General features: G+C 39.6%; 1 protein-coding gene across 13 annotated transcripts in view; it reads left to right on the forward strand.

Moving 5' to 3' along the window:
- The first annotated feature begins 302 nt into the window (after positions 1 to 302).
- The window catches only part of NRXN1 (neurexin 1), a 684,323-nt gene continuing 659,925 nt past the window's right edge, over positions 303 to 24,700 (forward strand). For all 13 annotated transcript variants that reach the window (XM_066178062.1, XM_066178063.1, XM_066178065.1 and 10 more), the window contains exons 1-2: positions 303 to 372; positions 4,191 to 5,695. In XM_066178062.1, the coding sequence (XP_066034159.1) occupies positions 4,957 to 5,695 (739 nt within the window). In that variant the 5' untranslated portion in view covers positions 303 to 372; positions 4,191 to 4,956. The remainder of the gene's footprint in view (positions 373 to 4,190; positions 5,696 to 24,700) is intronic.

A 24,700-nucleotide genomic window follows, 5' to 3' on the forward strand; every position in this document is an offset into this window, starting at 1 on the left:
TGCCCGGCCCAGTCTTGCCCGCGCTGTCGGTCCCTCCATCCGTGCCCCGCCGCGTCCCGGTGCTGCGGCGGTGCCGGCAGCGGCGTCGGCGGGGCCGGTCCGGGCGGGCCGGGCTGTGCCGAGGCGGGGTCCGCAGCGCGGACGGCACCGCCCCCGGCGGGCAGACGGGCGCGGCGGCGTCACGCGGCGGCACCGCCCCCCGCTCCCGGCTGCCGCCCCCGCCCGCTGCCGCTGCCGCCGCCGCCGCCGCCGCCGCCGCGCACCCGCAGCAACGCCCGCTCCACTCCGCTCCGTCGGCGAGCGGCAGAGGCAGCCCCGGCAGCTGCGCCTGCCCCGGCTCCGGCCCGGCCCCGGCCTCGCGCCCCAGCGCAGGTAAGGCGCGCCCGCAGCGCGGGCGGAGCGGCGCCGCGGAGGACCAGCCCCGCTCCGCCGCGGCGGAGCCGGCGGTGGCGGTAGCGGCGGCGCGAGAGGCTGGTGGGTTTGCGTGCTGCGTTGTGGAGAGGTGGATGGCGAGGAGAGGAGATGGTGGAGCTGAGGTGTAAGTTAAAGGTTGGATGCGGTGATTTATTGCCCCTGGCCAAGGCGGGGGGAGGAGGGGAGAGCGGGGTCTGCGAGACTTGAGCGATAAAATCAATCTGCTGCATGTTCTCCCTGGCGTGAGCTGCCGTGGTGAAACGCGAAGCCGGGCAGCGATGGGATATCGCAATATTATTATTATTAATCGGCGGTGGTGTGAAAGAGACGAGGGGCTCGTGCGGGAAGTGCATTGATAATTTGGGACATTTTCTATTGTGTGCCAGAAGAAAGAGGGCACTCGGCTTCTTCGATGTGTGTTTGAAACTGTTAAGGTTCCTGCTGATGGTGTGCATTTTTGAAGGGGTAGAAATTATATCATAAGCATATTGAAATAAAGACATCTGCAGGCTGGAAGGGGAGAAAAATCGATCATTCCGGCCGCTTTGGAAAGAATTTGATTCTAGAAATTACGTAGAAATGAAAGGAAAAGATTAATGATGCTGCTAAGTCTGCTTTTGAATTAGAGCGCTTCTCCCTTTGGCTGCAGCAAGGTTGTTTTTCAGAACCTTTTGTTTCATCCGGTAATTTGTGAACTCTGGTCTTCCACGCACCCAGAGACAATGCTCTGTATTTCATACAATAAGGATTCTGCCAAGGATTGTGCATGCCAGCCGACCTGGCATTTGTTAAGGATTTATTGACCTATGGGTGTCTCTCTCTCTCTCTCTTTCTAATTTGAAAAGGCTCAATCGGGGCACCTGTGACTAAATCATAATTTTTGAAGAATAAAAAATGGTTGTAAAGGGGTGGGGGAAGCATACGAATTCACTGGCGAGGCGCTGAATGCAATAGCTACATTTATATTGGTTTGTGCATATTTCTCGCTACATATGTGTGTGCTCATGGATACATTGCTGGGAGGAATGCCTGGTACTTAAGAGCTATTTAAAATAGATAGATACATAGATAGATAGATACATAGATATATGTTAATAATTGTCCTCTTTCGAGAATGAAAGTCTCCCTCTGCTTTGGAATTAACTAGACAAGACTGTGCTGTTTATTGGCAATGTGTGAATTATACCGGCAGTAATAAATAAGCAATTGTTTGTTGGGCAATTTTTTTTCCTCGAGTCTTTCTCCTTTCTTTTACAGTCTTTCCATATCTCTGTCTTTTTGTGTTTCTCTTTTCTTTTTTTTTTTTCCCTCTTCCCCACCCCCCCCCTTTTTTTTTTCACTTTTTTTCTTCTTTTCCCTTTCTCTTCCCCCCTCTTGCCGCCGCTGCTGCTGCTGTGTGTGTGAGTGAGGGGGCAGGCAGGCGCTGCAGCCAGCGGCAGGCAGCGGGCAGGGATGCTCGCGAGGCGGGATCCCCGCGCGGCGGCTCTCCGCGGACACCTGTAGGGATCGCTCTGGCACGCACGGCGGCCGCGCACACACTCACACACACGCGCGCGCGCGCACACACACACACATCGCGTCCTTGCCACCCTCCTCCCCACCCCTGGTAGACACCACGGGCTCCTGGCAGCCTCCCGCTCCTGGCGCCCCGCGCACAGAAGCGCAAACCCCTTCCCTTCCTTCCCGCAGCCGCCGCGTCCGCCCCGCGCACTTTGCGCCCCCCTCCCCGCCGCGCCTCCCGCATTCCTTCCCCACCGCCCCTTCCCCCGAGGGCCAGCCCAGCCCCAGCAGCTTCCCGGTAACCCCCGTGTACACACGCACACACACGCACAGCCCGAGCCTCTTCCCCACGCACCCATCTCCACAAACCTCTCCCTTCCCCCACTCATCACCCCAGGGCCCACTCACACTCAGCCCCCTCCCTCCGTGTCATTGTCCCCGGGCACGCACGCCGTGCCTCACACCGCTAGCCAACACTCGGCTGCCCGCACCCCCCACGCACCCCAAATCCGTTCCATCACCACCTCTTTCCCCTCCGCCGCAGCGGGGCCCCGCGGCCGCCCGCACGTCCCCTCCCCGCCCTGGGCGCGCCTGGCGGTCTCCATGGAACGCAGCCCCGCGGCGGCGCAGGGGCAGCGGCGGGGCCGCTCCCGCTCGGGCGGGTGCGGGCTGCGGGCGCCGCCGCCCCGTCGGGCAGCGCAGGGCGGAGCTGTTCCGGGTGCTGAAGCAGGAGCGGCCGCTCGGCGCAGTGCCGCAAGCCAGCGGCGCCCCAGCCCGCAGCCGCCGCCGAGTTCGGGAAGGCCCTTTGGGGGAGCGGGCTTGCGGAAGCTTCCGCCGTGGGCCCTCCCGGGACCTGCCGGAAAATCCCTCGGCTGGTAGCGGCGTTACCAGAGGTGGCTTCTGCCGCGGGGCAGGGAGGACGTGGGGGAAACGTGCCTGCTGCCTGGCCTCTGCCCACGAAGTTTGGGGGTTCTCCTCTCCTCCCTTTTGCTGTTCTTGCCCACTTCACGTGTGGTAAATAATAAGAATAATCGTGTTGACATTTAGAGGAATGAAATTAAATATAGAGAGAGTAGGAGGTGACTTAGCAGCTCTGAACGTGTCAGGTGCAGGCAGCTGAGGTGTATGCCTGTTTTTAAAACGTTTCTCCCTGGCACGGTCATCTCTGCCCCCTCTCCGCACACACGCACGCACACGCACACGCACACACCCCAGCCCAGAAGAGGGCTTGGCAGCAGCTCTGGCCATGCTGTTGTGTCTGCCTAAGTGCTGCTGGTAAAGAAATGTAAGGGAGGGGAAGGGGAAGCAATGAGTGAGGGAGGTGTTGGAGATCCTCTCCTCCATCAGGAGAGGTCTGCTAATACACAGCTTTCAGAAAAGATACAGCAGCTCTGGGAGAGAAAAACAGCCTCTCCGCTGAAATGTTTTGGATGTAGAGACCTCTTCAGAGGATAAGGGTGAACTGTGGCATATATGTAAAATTTTGAAAACAGAGGAGTTGTGTTTTCCTTGTTCTCTTAAATAAGGGCAGCTGAGTAAATATACATAAAATACTGCAACCCATTTCAGAGGACGAGCACCTGGGATTAGCTGATCTGCATTGTGAATAATGTCAACATCAGAGTTGGCTTGAGTTGAATTTTCCCTGCCATAGCAGAAAATATCAGCCTCAGAGGAAACCAGGTGGCAGAGAAAAAAGTGTGGTTTGAAATTTTCAAAAAGCCTTCTAAAAAACTATTGCAATTCTTCCTCACCGCAGGAAAAATAAGTCAGTAGGTGTGCCATGCATGGTGAAGCTTGTCAATTCCTGCTGGGAGCTCAGTCCACTTTTTTTTTTTTGACCTGTATTGAAAGCAACCATAACTGGGCTTGGTAGCACCGTCTGTGTTACTAGGACCCTATGGCTTCACAGGTGATGATGTTTTCACAAATAAATTAAAATAAATTGCAGAATAAGCACCATCTTTTCTTTTTAACATTCCTCTTGTAACAGTAAAATGTACTATTGAAATGTTTGAGTTTCGGAAAGGTAAGTAGTTTACGTTTAGATTATGCCATAAAAATGTAATCTAATATAAACATAAATGCTAAGATTTGTGTTTAGCACTGCAACCTATTACAATTTCTCAGTAATTCCAAAATTACAGCAGCGTTTACCTGATATCCAACACTAGTAGAAATGAAAAAATATTCACAAATGTTCACTATTGGTCAACTTTCTAATTCAACATGTTATTAGTTGTCATTTCTTATTATTCTGTTTCAATTCCTTGCAGATTAGGAAAAAAACAATAGAGGAAAATATCCCCCCCCCTGGATCTTAGCCTTGGCCTTTTTCAAGCAAAGAGAAGAGGAGCTGCCAGTCTTCGCATGTCAAGTGGCCACTCAGCTGTTTGACAGCTTCTGGGTTTCAACCCCGTTGGGATTGAGGCAGCTCAAGCAACCACAAGCAATGAGTCCTGTCATCTGCTGACACTGCTCTAGCACCATGGCAGATAGGCTGTGATATGACAAGAGGATCCATCCTAGGGAGACAGCGTTGGGATCCATAATTGGCTTCCTGGGAAACTACAGCTGGTGGGGAGGATGTAAAAAGAGGCGCGCATGTGCCAGGATATTGCTACAGCCTTGCCGAGCTGGTGGATCCACTTGGAGGAGAGTTTTGCCACTGATCTTGGGTTTTTTCCCAGTTTGGTAATGTTGGCTTTGGGTAAAATTTCTGCTGACTCACCCACCCCTGGACACCTTTTGTGGAGCGTGGCTGGCCAGTGAAGAGATCCAACGGCACCTTACCTCCACTGTGGGTCCCCTCTGGTGGCCCTTGGCACCATCTTGTGCCCAACTCCATCCCGTGGGGCAGCTGCAGCCCCCCGCCCCGGGGAGTCTCCCACAGTGACCCCCGCACCCGGGGCGGGGGTGAGTGTGCTCAAAGCTTCCAGTGTGGCCAGTGCCCAGCAAGATTTTACCCTGTCTGCCACCGGGGCCCTGGTGCTGCCCCCCGCCAGCCCTCCCGCCCCGCTCACCCGTCCCAGGCCGCGCAGGATGGGGGCGGTGCTGGTGCGGCGTGGGGGCTGCCTGCTGCTCTGGCTGGCCCTGCTGCTGGGCTGCTGGGCTGAGCTGGGCAGTGGGCTGGAGTTCCCGGGTGCGGAGGGCCAGTGGACCCGCTTCCCCAAGTGGAACGCCTGCTGTGAGAGCGAAATGAGCTTCAACATGAAGACGCGCAGCTCCAGTGGGCTGGTGCTCTACTTTGATGACGAGGGTTTCTGTGACTTCCTGGAGCTCATTCTCACCCAGGGAGGGCGGCTACAGCTCAGCTTCTCCATCTTCTGTGCTGAGCCTGCCACCCTGCTCTCGGACACGGCGGTCAATGACAACCTCTGGCACGCTGTTGTCATCCGCCGCCACTTCAAGAACACGACGCTGATCATTGACCGAGCTGAGGCCAAGTGGGTGGAAGTGAAGTCCAAACGGCGGGACATGACTGTCTTCAGCGGGCTCTTCCTAGGAGGGCTCCCGCCGGAGCTGCGGTCAGCGACACTAAAGCTGACACTCTCCTCTGTCAAGGACCGGGAGCCCTTCAAGGGCTGGATAACAGACGTGCGGGTGAACTACACGCAGGCGTCGCCGGTGGAGAGCCAGGAGGTGCGGCTGGATGATGAGCAGAGCCGGTTATGCGCCAGGGAGGACGTCTGCCTCAATGGGGGCGTCTGCTCGGTGCTCAACGACCAGGCCGTCTGTGACTGCTCCCAAACGGGCTTCCGAGGGAAGGACTGCAGTGAAGGTAAGGGGCCATTTCAGCTCGCCCCATCACCCCCCTCCCTATCGCTCTGTGGAAGGGATGAGTCGGAGGCCAGGCCTGCATGAAATTTCATCTGTATGAGTGGATCTTCCTCCCTCCCTTCCCTTCCCACCATGTCCTTAGCGCTCCTTTTCCCCACCTTCTCCTCCCTGTCTTTCACATGTCTCTGTGGCCAACCATGGTGCCATCACTCTTCTGTTCTCTGCGAGGCTGGGTGAAAGGAGGAAGAGGATGTTATCTAACCATCTTCTGGAGGCAGGGTGGGATTTTGGGTTGTTTTGAGTAAAGGAGAGAATGGTGCTGGGTCCCAGGTTTTACCCAGATGGCAGGGGATGGCTGGAACCACGCTCAGTGGGAGCTGAGTGAGGCGGTGTGCATGCTTATCATAAGCAGCTGGTGGTAATTAATTTGGGGAGCAGGGAAAGTGATGCTGGGAATAATTTAACTGGATTAAGTGCAAAGATGACCTGGGTTTGGTTTTGTAGGGTAGAGGAGACCCAGAGTCCACTTTGTATTTGCCTCTGCTATGTCATTGAAATAAAATCAGTGATTTATTTGTGAATTCCTTAAATTGTTGCCAAGGAGGAAGGGGAATAAACAGAGGATTATGTTTTTACATGAATGTGAATGGTACTGCTTTGCAACATAATTAGCAATTCACCATGCCAGTTAGACAGGGAGAACACAAAAGGGCAAGGGGGATGTACATTGTCCAAGACCACAAAATGACTGAGCAGTTTTACCAAGGAAGAGGGTACCTAGAAAAAACCAGCAGTTTCCTTAATTTCATCTACAAATAAATCACTGGGAAAAATATGATTCATATTCAGTGCCCATTGTTTTTGGCAAATGAAAAGAATGTGATGGTTTACTTTGCAGATGCATGCAGGACTCCTGTTTTTATTATTTTGTTAGTAAATGTACCATTGCTTGCAGCTCCTTAGGCATAGAAATTACGTGTGTTGTGTACCTAGAGCAGGATGTGAAGCTGTATAAAAAAATAAGAACAAATCTATCAAGGGAAAATATGATTGTCATGTCAAAATTGGAAAGACCCAAGTTTAAAATGTAAAAGGTAAATATGAATAAGATATTAACAAGGCCAAATTAAAATATTCACTGAGTGGCTGCATGACATTTATGGCTGAATAATTTGCCTTTAGCATTTCTATCAGATTTCACTCATTATAAGAAAGAAAATATCATTTGTGACTGTGCTTTATTATGTAACACCTTCTATCCTTAGTGTCAATACTCAAAACGCTACAGTCATTCTGCATCCTGTTTATCAGCTGTTTATCTCTCCTCTGCCATTCGTGAAAAATTCAAACCCTGTTAACACTTTAAATAATTTTTTTATAGGAGCAAATAATAGTTTCAGAAAATTAGTCATTTGTACTTTCAATTGAAAGAAAACCATAAAATGAAATATCTTTTATATTAGGTAAACCATCTCAATTGATTTAGTATTTGGATATCAGTTTTCAATGTATGATACTACATAATATATAGTTGTATTTACAATAGTGAGTTGTCTTAGCATCTCTGAGTTAGGACCAATTATAAAGAAAAAGAAAATGATAAGGTGTAGCAGCTTTGTTAAAGCAATAGTGGTAATTTAAATACTATTAATACTATTATACATTTATATGCCCTTTACACTAAAGCATAGTTTATTCATTTGAAGTTATTTTGCACATATAATACTTATGTGAAAGAATTCACGTAATTGAATGTAATAACAGTCAGATAAATTATGTCCTTTACATAATAATAGGTTCAGTGACTATTATTAAAGAACATTTTTATGTTTAGGTCGCATGTTAGTGAAATACTTATCTATATTTATATTTAGTGGAAATTGTATGGAACTTTTAAGAGGATGACATTTAGCATTTAGAATCCCCCCCAAATTAAGGTAAAATGCTGACTTCATTTAAGTGCTAGTGGTTTTACAGTTGACGTCAGTGGGATCAAGATTCTCCTCACATGTCCCTTGACTACTGAGCAGCCTTATAAAATAATAGCAAGACTTATAATTTTAGCAGAAAGTATTGAGATTCTGATTTCATTTGAAACAGGAGGCAACATTTGCCCTGACAACAACATAAATGGAACTACATTGCAGTTTATACCTTTCAACTGAGAAAAGGTAGCAACTGACACTTCCATCAGTCAAATTTTGATGAAGGGATTAGAAGTTACTCATATGTGCCAGCAAAGATATTGAACTATTATAAATTATTAAATATTCTAAGAAACTGAAAAGACAGAAGGACAAGTAAAGCCTTTATATCTTCCAAGAAAGAAATCTTGGCTTCTTCTCTTTAGTTTTTTGTAGCCAACATAGGCATTAAGCTGTTGAACTTTGATCTTTTGTTCTCAGAATGTTTAAATTTCCCACAAGCCTTAGAAAGACATGGCCATTGCTAGAGGATCGTCTCAGGCTGCAATTGTCTGAAGGGGTCTTTTGGGTTTTCACTCCTACCCTTGTTTTGGTTTTTGTTTAGAAATGGTTTAAGATAGGAGAATCCCCCAACTTTCCACTTTTATGTAAAATTGTAGCCACATGTCCTAGTTGATACCATCTCTTTAAAAATGGTAATGAAATTCTAATTTCCTTGTTTTTTTTGGTGTGGGGTTTTGGTTTTTGTGGTTTTTTTTTTTTTTTTTTTTTTTTTTTTTTGTTTTTGTTTTTGTTTTTGTTTTTTTTTTTTTTTTTTTTTTTTTGGTCTTGTATTTGTTGTTGTTCTGTATCTCTGCAGTCTGGTAAAGCAGAGTTCCTCAGTGTAATGAGAAGTGTAGGAATTAATATCAACAACAACAAAGAAAACCTTTTCAAGATTTTCTACCCTGACTTGCATGTTTAGGAATTAAAAAGTAATAGATTTAGAGCCAAAATTTCAAGTCTTAAGGTGCCATTTTTATTCAAGTTCAGTTATTTTCAGGAGAAAATCTGGTGTGTTTTTTTCCCTGATTTTCATCTTTGAAAAGCTTATTAATGATCCCTGAAGTAGTTTTTTTTTTTCTTGTAAGAATGAAGTTCAACTATGTTTTGGGTTGGTTTTTTTTGTTTCGTTTTGGTTTTTATGTTTGTTGTTTTTTTTTAACCCATAGTAATATAAATTATTTTCAGTATGCCTAACTGGTTTTATACCTATCTAAATCAGGAGTATCTTCATTTATGTTTTCTGAACTACACCAGTATGAGAGCAGTGCAAGCTAGGAAAGAACCATTCAGTTATTCCTTCTGTTCCAGTAGGATCTAAGTTCTCTTCAATGGAAGCACTGGCATAAATCACAGAAAAAGGACTGGAATTCTGCTTAAGTGTCAAGGTTGTGTAGTCCATCGCAAAGAAAAATATGATCTCTAGCAGTTCTCTGGTTGCTAGGCCCATGGATAAAAACAGTACAAGAGCCTTCTAAAAGAGAAAATAAAATCTCTGCTTTGTACAGAAGAAGGCAAGCGTATGTTATTCCACATAATAATAGTGACTGAGTAGAAGGTAAAATACACAAAATTATAATGAATTTTGTTAGGAATAAGACTAGCACTAAAATAAACCCTGTTTGCCAAATCAATTTTCTGATAAGTTTTTGACACACATTTCAATTTTCTATTCAGTTAAAATTCCAATATTTTCTGAAATTACTCAAATTGGTAAGGCTTGATTCTATGATAAGGAGAGATTTTTAAGAAAAAAACCAACTTTAAAGTCAGATTTTTAGTGCATTAAGTCAAGGTCCTAGAAGGTAAGGAGAATACATTCATGTCAGTGAACCTTCATATTCTTCTTGTAATTTTGCTCCGTAAGTTAAAATTTCAAAACAAAAACCCCTATTTTGCCTATTAAATGACTAAAATAGTGACCTTCTGGCTTTAAACAAAAAAAAAAAAGAAAAAAAAAAAAAAAGAAAAAAAAAAAAGAGTATCATTTTCCTTTCATCCTCATTTATATAAAAATAGCCTTGTCCAGTATCCTGTCTGAGAAAGTAAGCAGGTAGCTCTAAGAAAAAGTAGTAAAATACATGTGATGCATTGAGTTGGGGGAGGTTCCTCACTGATGCTAACTTCTTGTCACTCCATGCCCTGCTGTTTTTCTATATCTCTAATGGCTTGAAAAAGTTGCAGACAGGATCCTTTACCTTTTTAAAATATAGCTTCCCACAATATTAGCATCTATACAGACAATTGCTCGGTGAATTCAAACTATTCCTGTTTATGACATGATGTATTTTAGCTGTTCCACTGAGTTTCTGGGTTGTGAGAAAAATGAAGACTGTTCAGGCAGCTGTTCCCTGTAAGAGATACTCTTCCTTGTCAGATAATCAGAAGTTGATGCCAGCTACGGTTTGAACTGTGAAAGTGATTTTTGAGGGAGTCAGTTTCAGATGTCTCAGCCTAGCCAGCATTTAGGATTGTTTGTTTGGGTTCTGAATATACTACATGAGTCTTGGTTGTATTTCCTTTTGCATGTTAGCTTTTCTAAAAGCCATCCAATATTTATATCTCTTTGAATTTTTTGATATTTTAATTTTTTTTTCTCTTTATGCCTTTAATGACACATTTGAACTTTTGGCATTAATTATCTATTGCAAGTTGTGTGTTTGAGTGAGATGTTTTTGAACTCATTGCCTATAGTCAGTCTTAACAGTGTAGTCACCATGGTCTTTATTCCTCTTGAATCCTAGCTAAATGTACTTTGGACTTTTGTATATGTACAAATTATGTCAATAATTTAACAATTATTATTTCACTTTATTTAATATTTTTAAATGGTGACTTTTTTGTCAGAGTAGAATCTTGAGAGCAGATAGTCAAGGAATCAAAAAGTTGTTCACCACTGTGTTACATCTGTTACATTCACATTTAGTCATGAAAACCCAAACCTTATGTCAGCTTGAAGCACAATTTTGCATCATTTTCCTAACGAAATTTGATACAGTATTTTGTTTGCCAGGATTCAGCATTATAGGATATTGATTTCAATTCTGCCTCATATAAAATCACAGGAATTTAAATACTGATTCACTGGTAATTAGGAGTTGGCAGTTGTTTTACATTGTCTTCTAAGGAGGTTTCTTGTCAAGTATTATTAATCCTTTTAAAATGCTGATCTTGAAATACTTACAGCCTAGATCTTGGTACTCCAGGTAAATAATATTTTAGATAGTGAGGTTGTTTTTTCCCTTTGGGCCTGGTTGAGGTGCTGAGTCCTTGTTAAATTTAAGCCTGTATTGTGAATTATAGACAGCTAATATTCTAGAAGAATTTATATCTGGCACCATAGGACCTTGTATCAGATTGACCATATTCAATCAGAATTTCAAAATATTATATATTAAAATAGTCTATGTTTTGATGTAATTGCACTTCAAGGCTTGCAGGCATTTTGGACCAAATGTACTTTATCTTTTGTCTCAACTGAAGGTTGGCTCCCTGGGAGTCTTTTAACAGTAGATGGTAGCCATGAATTTGTGGGATTTTACCCCATCATCTTTACTGACCTGATGGAAAGGAATGGGGAAACAGGCTGGCAATTAAAAATGACTTCCTGATACAGATAGCTTTATGTAGAGGTTAACATTAATGTATGCACCTTGGAGGGTTCATGCTTATTTTAATAAACATATTAAAAATGGTTGGTAGCTTAAAAGAGAAACCTTCATCTATCTGTCTTGGTGAATTTAATATGTTTTATCTTACCAGAAAGCTTGGTGTTCCTTTTAGAAAGCATGAACCTATACCAGTTTCTGGAAAAATGCTCAGTCCAGTTTGTTGTGCTGTTGTTGAAACTTGTGTACCTTCATAAACACATGATTTTCATGTGTTTCACAGAATAGTGAAGGGTATTCTGAGGTGTTGAATACCTTTGTGAACCTGAGGACTAAATTTTAGAGACCAAATATTACTTTTTACAGGGAATGATTGGTTAGGGTGTAACAGACATACCTTTAATTTTGTTGTTATATATAGAATTTTCTAACAAAGTCAGAGTGAATAATACTTTCCTGCCTTTATTTAGTTCTACGCTGAGCTGGGATCATAATTTAAATGTTTACAAAAGATGTGCACTGTCTTGAATGGCAGTTTCTCCTGTACTGTGGTGATGGTATCTGAGCGTATCACAAGCACTTCCCCAGCCTTGATTGAATTGTCATATATGCAGAACTCAATTTTTCAGCTCAGGTGCTCTTCTGCCATGCTAAAAAGTACTTGTATGTGGTGAATGCATGCAAATGTGCAGCCTATCTCCTGGAGTTTGGAATAGAATCAGTAGGATCAATGAGTGCTTCAATGAACAAAATATCTACAGTAACTAATGAAGTAATGAAGCAGGAAAACCCACATAGTCTTGATAGGACATTGCTTTCTCAGTGACCCTGGCCAGTTCACACCCCTTTTTCAGTTTGCCTTCTAATCCGTAATGTTAAACTGCTTCATACAGGAGCTTTTGGTAGGATCTTTTTCATGGTCATCAGATACTTGAAAGATCAGAATTTCTATTAGGGATGTAGGAGAGGGAGTCAAGACCTGAAGCTCCCTTTACTATTGTGCAACCACTTTAGTTTACAGAACCATAGTGGTTAGTTGAAGTTAGTTAGTTAGTTAGTTTAACTGTTAGTTGAAGTTTTGAATTTTGGAGTTGCAGGCCTTCCTACTGCCTATCCATAGCTGAATGTTCAGAGTAGTGTGGTTTTTTTCTTGCTTTTTTTTTTCTGCCACTGTCTGCCATTGTTCTGACTAGACACTGGAAATGATATAGCTTGTCACCTGCCAGCCACTTCTCCTTTGACAATTCAACTCTTCTCATGGTCAAAACAGTTCTCATCCTTTGCAACGTTACACCTGTATAAAAGTCATCCTTATTACTGTAGGAAGATCTAGGATATAGTGTCTGAGGAGAGTGAAGAACTCTTGCTTCTAGTCAACGACCACATAATTTTTTAGTTTAATTCTCTTCCATTTTCAATGAAAAATCTGAGGGTGAAAGTGAGAGGTGGCTTTAATTATGCCTTGTTTGAGCTTGTCAAGAAATGAGACAGAGGTAGCTGGCAGCTGTGTGCAAGAACAGGATTTTGTGATGAGATTTTAGATTTCTTTCATGCTATGGAGTATATTAGGAACCTATACTTACTTAGGTCCTAATAAGCAGCAGATTTTGCACCTTTTAGATATCTGAAAAAAATACATTCTGTTTTCATTTTCTACTGGAGTCAATTTGAAGTCCCATTGACTCAAGTTTGGAATTAGGACAAACCTAATAACCTGCTGATTTTGAATTTATTATCCAAGTAGGAATATAAAACCAGAGAGAACTAGGCCAAATTAAACAACCTGCTGATTCTGCTAGTAGTAGTCATCTGGGAATGTCTATAGAGAAAATGCTTTTCATAAATTCTGATATTTATTACCGTGATCATCGTCCCTATAATTATTCATTAATTTAATATGTTCCTTATGAACCATGCTGGAAGAGTGAGGTTATATGACTAATTTTGTCTTACATTTAAGACTCTCTATGATTTGTTGGAAAACCTGGTTTCCCAAACAAATGGATGGTGCATTCACTGGAATCACATTTGCAGTTGCTGCCACTACAAATTGTGAAACAGTGTATTTTGCCTATGCAAGTGTTACATCCCAAGAATGCTACACAGGTGTGCAAGTAACAGATTCCTTTCAGACTGTGCCATGTTGCACAAGGTCTTGAAATGAGAACTTTTGACTTTTTGATTTTTGTCTAGAGAAAGGGCTTTGCATTGCTTAAAGGTAGAGAAACTTGTTTGACTCTTCCCACAGTGCTGTCTTTTCTTAATTAAGTGAATGTGTACAGCCATTAAGGAGGTCACTGGCATTACTCTATGCACTTGGAGATGTATATCACAGTTCCAAAGTTTCTGGATTACATCTTAATTTCTGATGCAGAATGACCTTCTTGTTCATCTTCTTTCTCTTTTGTGCTTTTTAACTTTAACAAAAGACATTTTTAAATGACATTTTTGTCAAAGGAGGTATTTCCATTAAGAGAAAATTCCTGGAGAAAGATTGCATGTATGTAATATAAATTATATGTACTTTCTTTTGAATAAGTGTATAGAAAATCACAAGATTAGTGACTAGACATGAAGATCTGTATCTCAGTACTGTCATTTTCTTTAGAAGGTTATACTGATTCTTCTTTGTTTCTGAGGGTGACAACAGGAATCTTTGCACACATATCAGCATTTGTGCAATGGGTGTCTAGGGCACAGCTACAATGAATAGCTTTAGAATGAATTATGGTCTAGTGATGTAAAGATTATATTCATTGTTAATAAAAGTGGGAGAATAGGGCCCTAATGCTAGGAAAAAAGTGCTCTTCAGCCTTAAAGATGTTATCTTTTCTGATTCTGAATCATGCCAGTGTGATAAAAGTTATATAAAAAAATTTGGATTCTACTGGTTGTTGCATCAGGCTTACATTTTGCATTTGAAAATTATTTGTACATTTTACATTTGTAAAACCAGACTCTTGATCTGCAAGGTCCAGAGACAGGAGTCAGAGAGACAGGTGAGACACAGCAGCTCCTTCCCAGATTGCACACACTGCTGTGTTTAAGCACAGTCTTCTTCAGGTGATCCTCAGTTATCTCAGTCTACTGGGGTGTGCTCGTGCTTCACATGGCATCCTCCCTTAGGAAAGCAGTGGAATTTCTACAGGAAGTTTCCAGGAATGTTTGTTCTGACAGAGAGATTACTAGTGTTGTTCATTTTGAATTTGCTTTTTTTTTCCCCATTTTTCCTCATCAGAGGAGAGTCAGGTGAAAATGGAATTTAGAAACCCATAGCTGTAAGTCACTTAAGACTACTGTGGGGTGATATAGGAACGATTTGTAAACAGATTTTTTAAGTACAGATCCAAGCCTTCCTTCTGCATTCTTCTAAGATGAATGTTGCTCAGCTTTTTAGTAGCTGATCCTCTGTGATTATTTTTCCTGTGATACTGCATAAAAAAAAATTCTATAACAATATCACACTGCAAAGAACCTGAGAGGATTTTTTTTAGAACCTATGGACTGTTATTCAACATTAACAAAAGATTCGTCTGGTTTAGTTAAACATTTACTTGAAGAATTCTGAATATAGATCTCACATTCTTACATAAAACATACCTGACTTAACTGTTATGAGGCAAACATCAGCATTTTCCCAGTAGTTCACCAGAAGAAAATATATTCAAATCACATTTTCTTTCTTGGCCCAAATCTCCACTGCTTTTCTGTGAACAATGTATTCTGTTGTGGTAGTTTCCAGGAATTTCTTTTAAGTCTTTTTTGGCCCTGTTCTTGGTCCAAAGTACTTGCAGGAGCAGCTAGGATTGAAGTTAGCCTTGAACTTGTTCTTCCTTTTTTTCTCTGTAGCAGTTAAACAACTGAGTCTGGAATTGCAGGAAGTTGTGCAGTAATAAGAAGCAGTACAGCACAGGTTTTGTTTTTGTCTTCCACAACAAATTTTGAAACTCAAAATGTAACAAATAATGCATCAGGTTTGAAGTTCTGAGAGAAATATTTTCACGCTGTTTCCTATTGAAGTTTTTATAAAAAAGAAAATTCCTATGACACAAAAAAGTTCAACTGATGGAAGTTTTGATAGGCTGTTCTTGCAAATCCACTGTCAACCACAATTCAGGTTGGCATTCAGAGGTTTTACCTATTGTCTTAGCATTTGGTTGGATCCCATTCTCCTTCTTTAAATATCATTTGGGTCTTTAAATAAGTAGTCTTTCTTGCACATTATAAATACCAACATCATTCAAGTTTGCTATTCAGGCATATATTACCCATTGTGATACCGTGACTCATGCTGGTGGATTTTGTGAATCTTAAACCATGAAAGCATCCACAATGATGCAAGGGGAAAAAAATCCAATTTCTCCCCTATTAAAAAAAAATCAAACAGAAACATTTATTGCAGTCTAAGTTAATGGCACCACAGGAGTTCAGAAGCAAAGCTGCTTTCAGTGAGTGGTGGCTTTCATCTTTTTTATTTTCTTGTGTTTAAGCATGGAATTTTTTCTCTACATTTTATTCAAATTTGCATTAAAAATAATAAAAGGAAGTTAGTGATGCTGTATCTATTGTGATAGAAGTACATAAAATTCAAAAGCATACCTCTGAGGGCTCAGAAATAGTTAGTTATTTTGATTTTGCACTTTAATTTGGGCTCATTGCTGCTTGCATTGTCTAAATATATAGAGATGGGTACAGGTTTTGATGTTACTCAGCTTTGCTTTTCCATAACTTCCTCATCAGAAATCTGAAAAACAGTACATTACTATGTCTTGGAAACTTGTCCTTGCCCAGTCTGAGCTCTCACTGACAAACTAAGCTTTCAGTCATTAGAGAATGCAGAAAGAGATACTAAGGAAGTTGATGACCCAAAGGAATCAGAAGAGAAAAATGTTCTTAGAAATCATCTATATTGTTCTATACAATATTTCTTAAATATTTTGCTTTTGTACATTTTTCACATTCAGTAGTAACTCTGTCAATTGATGTAATAATTTGTTGCAGTACTCCTTTCTTGACTGTGTAGGTCAGGATTGATGTCTCTTGAAGCTGATATATTAAGCCATTGTAAAATAAGAGCAAAGTCAGAATCAGGTCCTCTGATAAAGGAAAGAAAAAATGAACTGTATTAATATTAAACACCCAAAAAGTCAAGTAATAAACAGGCTTAATCTTGCCCACTACTATGTAATGTTACTTTGCAATCTTTATAGGACTTCACTTTTCCATTCAGATGTATAGAAACATCTTGCCAGCATAAAAATGACTGGTGGAAAGTTTTGCCTGCTTGTCTCTCTCACCTGTAGGTTGCAACAACTACTTTTTCCACTCTTCAGCTTCTCCCTTTTGTAGAGGCACAGTAAAAAATTGCAATGCCATTTTCCCTCACAAAATTATTAATTAATGGCTAAAAAAGGCAAATATTTTTACCCCACTCTGACCTCCATTGATCACATGATCTGTTCTGTATTAAAATGCTTGCCCTTGGAAAATAGACTGTCGAGTATTTTTGTCATCTACGTGTTTGAATCAATTTTTGTACTCCTTTGGTTACTCTTAGGCACACATTCAGTGTACAGGCTTTTTAAAGCACAGCTCATTATGGGCAGTTTGCATCTTCTCCAATCAGCCTAACTCCTCAGTGTCAGTCTAACAGGTATGAACATACTGCACTCAAAACTTATGCTTATTTTATTTTATAAAATAAAGCACTAAAGCTTTTAGAAGCTATGATCTGTCAGGCCAAAATATATTGTGAATTTTTAGTTTCATCTGTTTCTGGGAATCCCTTATGAAATAGTCTTAATTACATGATCATATACCACTTTATCCTTGAGCTTTCTGCCTCCTTCAGTGCATAGCCTGGATAATAAGTTCTTCCAAATTTTGTTTTCTACTTGCTGTTCAGTTTGTAGCACTGAGCCTTATTCATTGTCCATATTGAAATCATTTCTCTGAAGAGAAATTGGTAATATTTCCTGGGCTTTTCTAAGGTTTTCATAGCTACAACATCTGAGCTGCTGTGCAAATATTGAAAACTGCGCAATGCCCATGGAAGATGACAGACACTCTCATTCATAGTGGAAAACTGAGGCAAGAGAGACTGCAGATAAAAAACATTCCCTGAGTGCCCATTTGAAGTTTTCTGAGTACTTCACAGATAACACCACGCACACTAAGCCTCCACTAACGCTTCAAAGTACAGCTCGCTCTGTGTTCTGGGATATCCACACAGCACTCTCTCCAAACAAATAGGAATGACCACCCAGAAAATGCCTGTCTTTAAAAACCTGATCAAAATCATGTTGGTTTTTTAGGACAGAAGGGGATAGAGTATATTTCTTCATTCAGCTCTCCTTGTTCTGAGGCACACCCCACTCCTTTTCAGCAAGGGCAGATGTACTGCTCCCTGGCACAGCAGCTTTCTGTGGTACTCAGTCATTACTTCTGGCTAAGAATAGTTCTCCTCTGTGTGCAAATCAAGTGAGGGAAGCTCTTTAGAGAATTGCATTAAACTGTGTAATTAAAAGCTATATCTTATTCTATATGAATAAAGTAGATGGATCTCAGTTACGTAAGAAGCCTTATGTCTCAGTGCTGCTATTTTTGACTTTGCAACATAAAGAACATTCTTCTAAGATAGTAAAATGATCAGTGTGTATATATTTTTTTTAAAGTTTTTAAGACTCTTCTCCCACGCAGACATCCCAGCCATTGTGTTTTCTGCACTTGAATGAGGAAGCTACCTTTCTGCAGGGCCCATTCCAGCAGGGAATTTCCTGAGGGATTGACACTTTCCCTGCTCCAAAACTGAGTGGCTGGACCTACCACAGGTTACAGAATTTTGAATGACAGGGAGGCTCTTCTGAGGCTGAAGTTGAAGGTCTTTCGGGAGTTTACTGGTAAAACCCAAGACATCTCCACTAATGCTGTGCATACACCTTTTAGGAAACATTTGCAATTTGAGCAAATTCTGATTGGTTTTCAAAGAGTTGGCAAAAGGATTAAACCCAAAAGTCAAGTTACTCCTACCCAAATGTTTTTTTATATATCTTCTTCGAAATAGAACTGAAGTCAAAAGGAATCAGAAAGGAAATGAAACTTACTCAGAGTTCCCTTGGGGGTATACTACTGCTAACATAAATGTCAGGTTTTCAGATGAGAATTTTTTTTTTTCCTAAATCAAATACAGTTTTTTAAAGCTGAAAAAAGAAGACTTCCTTACTATACCGGGTCACTCTATTTTCATTAATTACTCTAATCAATGTTCTTTTGTAGTAAGTGTGTCTTTTAATCAAAAAAAATTAAAAAGCCACATGAAAATCTTACACAAAATTGTTTCAATAAACTTCAGAATTATTTTTCCAAGGAAATTATTTTTTAGATAAAATATAGACATAGTATTTGCACATCTGCCTATCAGTGCTGCCATTAAAACAATGGTCTAAAAATATTTCTCAAACTCTCCCTGTAAAAGTTTTATATAAGGAGTTGTATAGCCAGAATAAAATTTTCTGTACACAAGAGCCAAAAATGCAGTGTTAATCTTTGTTGTGACCTGACAATATTTTTAAGACACTTCTGTGTCTTAAAAGAGCCACATTTATTTGAGTTACAGGACCTTTGAACACACCTTTGGTATTTTTCCTCCTTATTTAAAGATTGTTACTTTCTCTACTTGCAGAACTAGATGCTCTTTCTTTCCCTGTGTGTTAAAAAACTATAAAGATTAGAAATATTTATTTTCCCTTTTCCTTTCCATGATTTATCTTTTATCCACTGTAACACAATGTAGTAGTTGTCTGGAAAGAATATAAATAAGAAGCTTTTAGGGCAGGAGGTGAAAACAGAATAAAGTCACAGTCAAATTCTCACTAAATTTCTTTCTTATCACTTAATTCACAGATGGTCCGACTGTATTTGGTTGGATTATTCATATGAATAATTTTATCCCCTTGATCCCCAGTATAATTGAACATATGTATTATTATGCTGCAGATAACCAGACTTATTTTAATAATACAATATGGCTGTTTACAAGCATATGATTATCTTATATGTTACCTCATGGTATTTCAGTAATCCAGTGACATTTTCAGGAATATTTAATGTTATTACTCCCACTGATTTAAATGGGACTATGTGTATTAGAATGAATAGAAAAGTTTTTAAAGTAAAAAAAGTTCAATAGTCAAAAAAAAAAATTAAAATTGTGGTTTAAGCAGAATCAGATGCAAGCTAAACTGCAGAATCATAGATGACCAATGAAAGCATTGATAGTTTTAGAGAAAACTATCCATGATTTTACATGTTATAAATGTCATGCCTAGTATGTAGTCTAATTTGATCCATCCATAGAAATTAATAATATATGACCTTAAGCTCAGATGTCAGTATGAATATAATTTTTTCTTCAAGCTCAATGTATGTGTAATTTACCACCTGTTTGTTACATTTTCTGTGAAAGAATTCCAGTGCTGTTTCTTTTGGAAAGCTTAAATTCTACAGCAATATAGTACCAGTCAGAAATCCGAGTCCTATGTAATATCCCTAAAGGCTGTTTTTTGCTAAGCAGTGAAGGGAGTATAATTTAATACACTGTGATTTTACTGTCATTTAAAATATGTCCTCAGCTCAGCAGTACTGCTCTGCAAACTTCATTTTTTTTTCTTTTGGAACATAGAAGATATATACCAAGAGTGAAAGAAAAGTTTAGTAGGCTAAGGGGACCGTAGGATATCAATAAAAACATATTGACACTTCATTATCATTACATCTACTACCTACACTTCTGAGACTTATGTGATTGTTTGCAACATTCATGCACTTCATAAACTGGCTAAAAACTCTGCTCAATTCAATAAATTTACAGAAAGCAAATGGTCCTAACTGTGACTATGTGACTTTACAAAGACTCCTAAATTAAAGGACAAAAAAAAACCCAAACCCAAAACACCCAAACAACCACCCCCCCAAAAAAAATGCTCAAAAACCCCCCCAAAAAGCAAACAAAAAAAAAATTTGAAATTAAATAATTAAAGGCAATGCTTCCCTTATTAACCACAGGCATATCTATTTTATGATTGTTAATGTGCCATCTCTGGGATTGAACCTCTCTTTGAATTTCTGTCTATATAGATGTGATTTATTCCTGCAAGCATTAATTATTATCAATGTTCTGGCTCGAACAAAAATTATATAAAGAATTTATTAGATATTTTAGGAAAGCTTCCAATGATTTGAAAGATATTTTCTCCTTTTAAAGGAATTTTCAAAGTATTTAAGGTAAAATTTGTCTCAATAATCCTGGTAGCCTCATTGAACTGTATCTTAATGAAAATCATGAAGTTTTTCCGCTGAGGTTGTGAACTGCATCTCCATTTTCTGTGAGTCAGTAGCATCACTTTTAAATCAAATCTTGGAAAACCTCTTTATAACTAAATTTTTGTAGCTGTCAGAAATATTTCTGAGAGCTACTTTCCTTTTTTCTGCATTCAAAAGAAGTGTATGTATTAAATGTATTAAAGAGGAATGTATTGTTTTTTTAAGTTTTTCAGCTAAATATCTACATGTCTTGGTTTTTTCTTTGACTTTATGCAAAAGGCAGCCTGGAAAACTGTTGACAAGATAAAAGACTGGCAATATCGTTGAAGCAAACATATGAGAACCAAATAAATGATATCAGGAAAGGAATGTAACAAAAATACTTGAAGTTTTATTAGATATTATAGTAGTATATCAAGTTTCAGCAAATCGCTGATCCCTGATTTGGTGGTGCACTGCCTTTTTCTAAAGAGAGAGCAAAAGTCTCACCGTGAGTCTCATCCTGCACTTCTTACTGCTTTTTCCTTGTCTTGGTAAGAACTGTATGACCACTTAACATAAATCCAGCTGCAAGTTCTCCTCTAAAACATTGGGTTCCTTCAGAAAATCATTTAAATTGTAATAGTGACCTTTGCTCCTACGGTTTGCAGTTGGGTTTTGTTTTTGCAGAATTGGCTATAAATGAAAAAAACTTATTATGAAACAAGCCTTTTTGGCTTTGGACCAAGCTATTTATTATTTCTTCTTTAGAAACTGGATCCTTCATAAATGATTACACCAGATGAAGGGTAGACATCTGGAAGCATAAAATGGAAAAAAAAAAAAAAAAGGAGAAATTAAGAACTGAGAAGTAATTAACTACTGAAAATGGGATTTGGAATTGCTATTTTATTTTCACTATTCTATTACAAGTTCTTTATATATCTCAAGTATTTAATCTTCACAGTTTTTCATCCCTTAAATAAGGTTAATAACATTCACTGTCTCCTCTACCATTCCCTGTCCTTTTTCTTTAGTGATTTGTGAGGTTTAAGAACAAATATCATTATATTTTTACCAATACCTACTTCAAGAGAAGTGGATCCTACTTACGGTTTTAGATGTGACATATTATGCACAATATTGAGCTGTAGCTGAGATACAAATATTGGAGCAAAAATTATGAATCAATTATTGTAATGTAGTGTATTCGAGATTGCTTTAGGGGCAACTAAATTCCTGATGTATTCATATATATTCTTTATAAACAAATGTTCTTCTTTGGAATAACCAATTTGGGCCTGGTTTGTGGTTTATTTCTCATAGCATGACATCACAACAAGATCTGTTCAGTAAAAACTGTTTATTTATAAAGAGGTCCTTTAAAATGTAGACTCAAAAGAGTCTTAATTTCATCTACTTTGAAAGTAAAAGCAAAGATGCTTTTTGGAAATGAACTGAAAACTTCATGGAATACAGGTAAAGTTGTATGTTATCAGGATAAATGTCAGCAGATAAGAATTTTCTTCCATGTACCACACCTTAACGGTACTTGCTGATGGTGTTGTATGGAGGATTTTAGAGCTTTCCAGCAGAAATAATTTACAAAATGTCACAGAATGTAAAGATTTGTGGTGACAAAAAGGTCTAAGGGAGAAACAGTGATTTTCCTTAATATCTGGTTATTCTGAGCAATACAGATTGATTAGTTATTAAAGAAGAAAAAAAGCACTTTTGTAAACTTCCAGATTTTGGGTTCTTCTGCTACTAAGAATTTGCCTACAAGCATAAGATGAATTCATTCATCTGTACTTCAGCTGAAATGAAGATCTGATTTTCATCAATGTACCAGTGGAATGATTCTCCTCAGGCAGTCTTTGAAAGTAAGGGAATATTCTTTCTGATTTCAGAAATTTTTAGATCAAGGGGTTTGGTTCTAACTCAGCCTGCTTTAGCTCTCTGTCATGGAGTTCAGTTATATTGTTTTTCATGAAAAATGTATCCAAATGTGTTGCTTTTACATGAGTAAATAACAATTTATAGAACTGGTTATGCAGAAATAATTCCAATCTGATAATTTTATGATGGAAAAATGCTATGAGGGTTTCAGGGATATATATCTTAAATGACTGTAGCTATAATGTTTGATGTCATGGAGGTCTCATGAGGGTTTCTCGAGATAGCAGTTGGACAGTAGATTAACAAGTCATTCACTTGTTTTTCATGCACAATGAGTATTTATTTTTAAAGGATGGCTAGACTGTCCAAATGGCCATGTGAAAATATGTAAGTGGGACAGACCAGACAGTCCAGCTCCACACTGTTAGCCATTTGGATGAAATGACCAGACAGAGTGAATGACACCTGTGTCATAGCAGAGGATCACCTACTGAAGAATGCAAAATCTACAGAAAAAAACCCCAGCTGGTTAAACATATGAGAAAGGGAATCCTAGATTTCACTTTAGTTCCTGTGTTGTTAGATAATGTCAGGTATTAGAGAGCCATGACGAGCCACTGGTGTGCCAGCTCCTTTCCATGGGGACATCTGCATGATAGATTCAGCTGAACTGAACAGCCAAGAAAGGCTCATAAATGGGATCACAAGGAAAGGGTGATAGGCAGAAACTCTGTCTAGTGACACAGACAGAATTCCCAGAACGAGCAATCCACAGTGCTGACCCAATGGTCTCAGTTTCAGTTTGATTTTAAGCAGATTGACAAGGGGGTTGGAGAAAGCAAAACACTTTGGCTGAATGAAATGTCAGCAAGTCTGTGATTGCAGGAGGGAGCATGGAGAATTCACTCCCTGAAATCTGTGAGCAAGTCTACTGAACGTGTAAACTTCTAATCAAAGGAGAACTAAAGCATTATCTATGTCTTACGTGTTTAATTATCAATGGAATACAAAAAGAAAAACAATAATAAAAGAGCCAGTTACTCTTTACTGTTGAACAGATTACTGAGGTTTGAAATAATATGTTATTGAGTAGAATAATATTGATATGTTTATTTTATCTTCAAAATCTTTTTAGTCTGATATTTAATTTCACTAAGTAGTGAGGTAATACAGAATCTGTACCTTTGAAGATCATAATATTGCTCTATTCCCTCCTCTGAGAAAAATAAATCTTTGTAATAATTTACAGATGTACTCAAACATGTTTTTAAATGGAAGTAGCCAGAACTGTAATAAGATTTTGTGAGTTTTTCTAGGCATAGAGTGTACTTACTCACCTTTCATGATGTCTGTATAAATTTGCTGACAAACTAATGAGTGCATCTCATTCCTTTCTCTTTCCTTGTCATAGCTGTGGATGCTGCCACTATAGGATTGCTGAAAGTAGCACACACACTTCATGGAATAGTTTATGATGTATCTAATACACCATTTCTAGTAAAACATATAAACTACTCTTTGAAACATCTACTAATCTGTGGCAAATTATTGCATTCCGAAAATCTGAATAATATATTTTTTAAATTGCTGGTAAGATTTGCATGTGCCCAAAACCTGTTGCTACTTTTGGTCAGCTCTTTTCACTGATGGTTTTGGACAAGAAATTGCATGTTCAATTTCTTTAGTATAAAATATATATTTCCTTTAGTGGAAACACATGAAAGTAATTTTTAATCTCTGTTTAATCTATTCATCAAGGTACACTGTAGTGCAGTTCTGTTTCAGCAAATGATGACCCAGCACTTTTTATTTGCGGGGGTCAGGGAAAGACATGCATTTATATCCTACTGAAATTGCTTACTTGCATAGAAAATATTGGGAGTTTGGAGGAATGTATCAAGTTGTTTCTGTACCCTTTTCATAAACCTGTTTTAAGCAGACATTATTCATCAGAAGAAATATGGGGATATTTAAGGAAAACATGGCAGTGAGAGAGACAAGATTGCATGTTTATTTTGGATTTCCATGTGACTTCTTTAAAAAGCCCTCAAAACATACATAGATTTCAAGGTGTGAGGAAGAGAGTTGCTTGGTCTTTAGATTTGGGACTTTGAACTCTGATATAGTGGGTTTTTAAAATTTCTTTAAGGATAATACCAAATTGTTGAGTGGTGTTTAAATCACACATGTCAGCAATGAAAGACATAAATCTCTGTTTTTTCTTGCCAAAAC

The sequence above is a fragment of the Chamaea fasciata genome, unplaced genomic scaffold (genome assembly GCF_029207755.1).
Source record: "Chamaea fasciata isolate MVZ Bird 193981 ecotype frontalis unplaced genomic scaffold, bChaFas1.0.hap1 SCAF_3, whole genome shotgun sequence".
NCBI classification, from domain to species: Eukaryota; Metazoa; Chordata; class Aves; order Passeriformes; family Sylviidae; genus Chamaea; species Chamaea fasciata.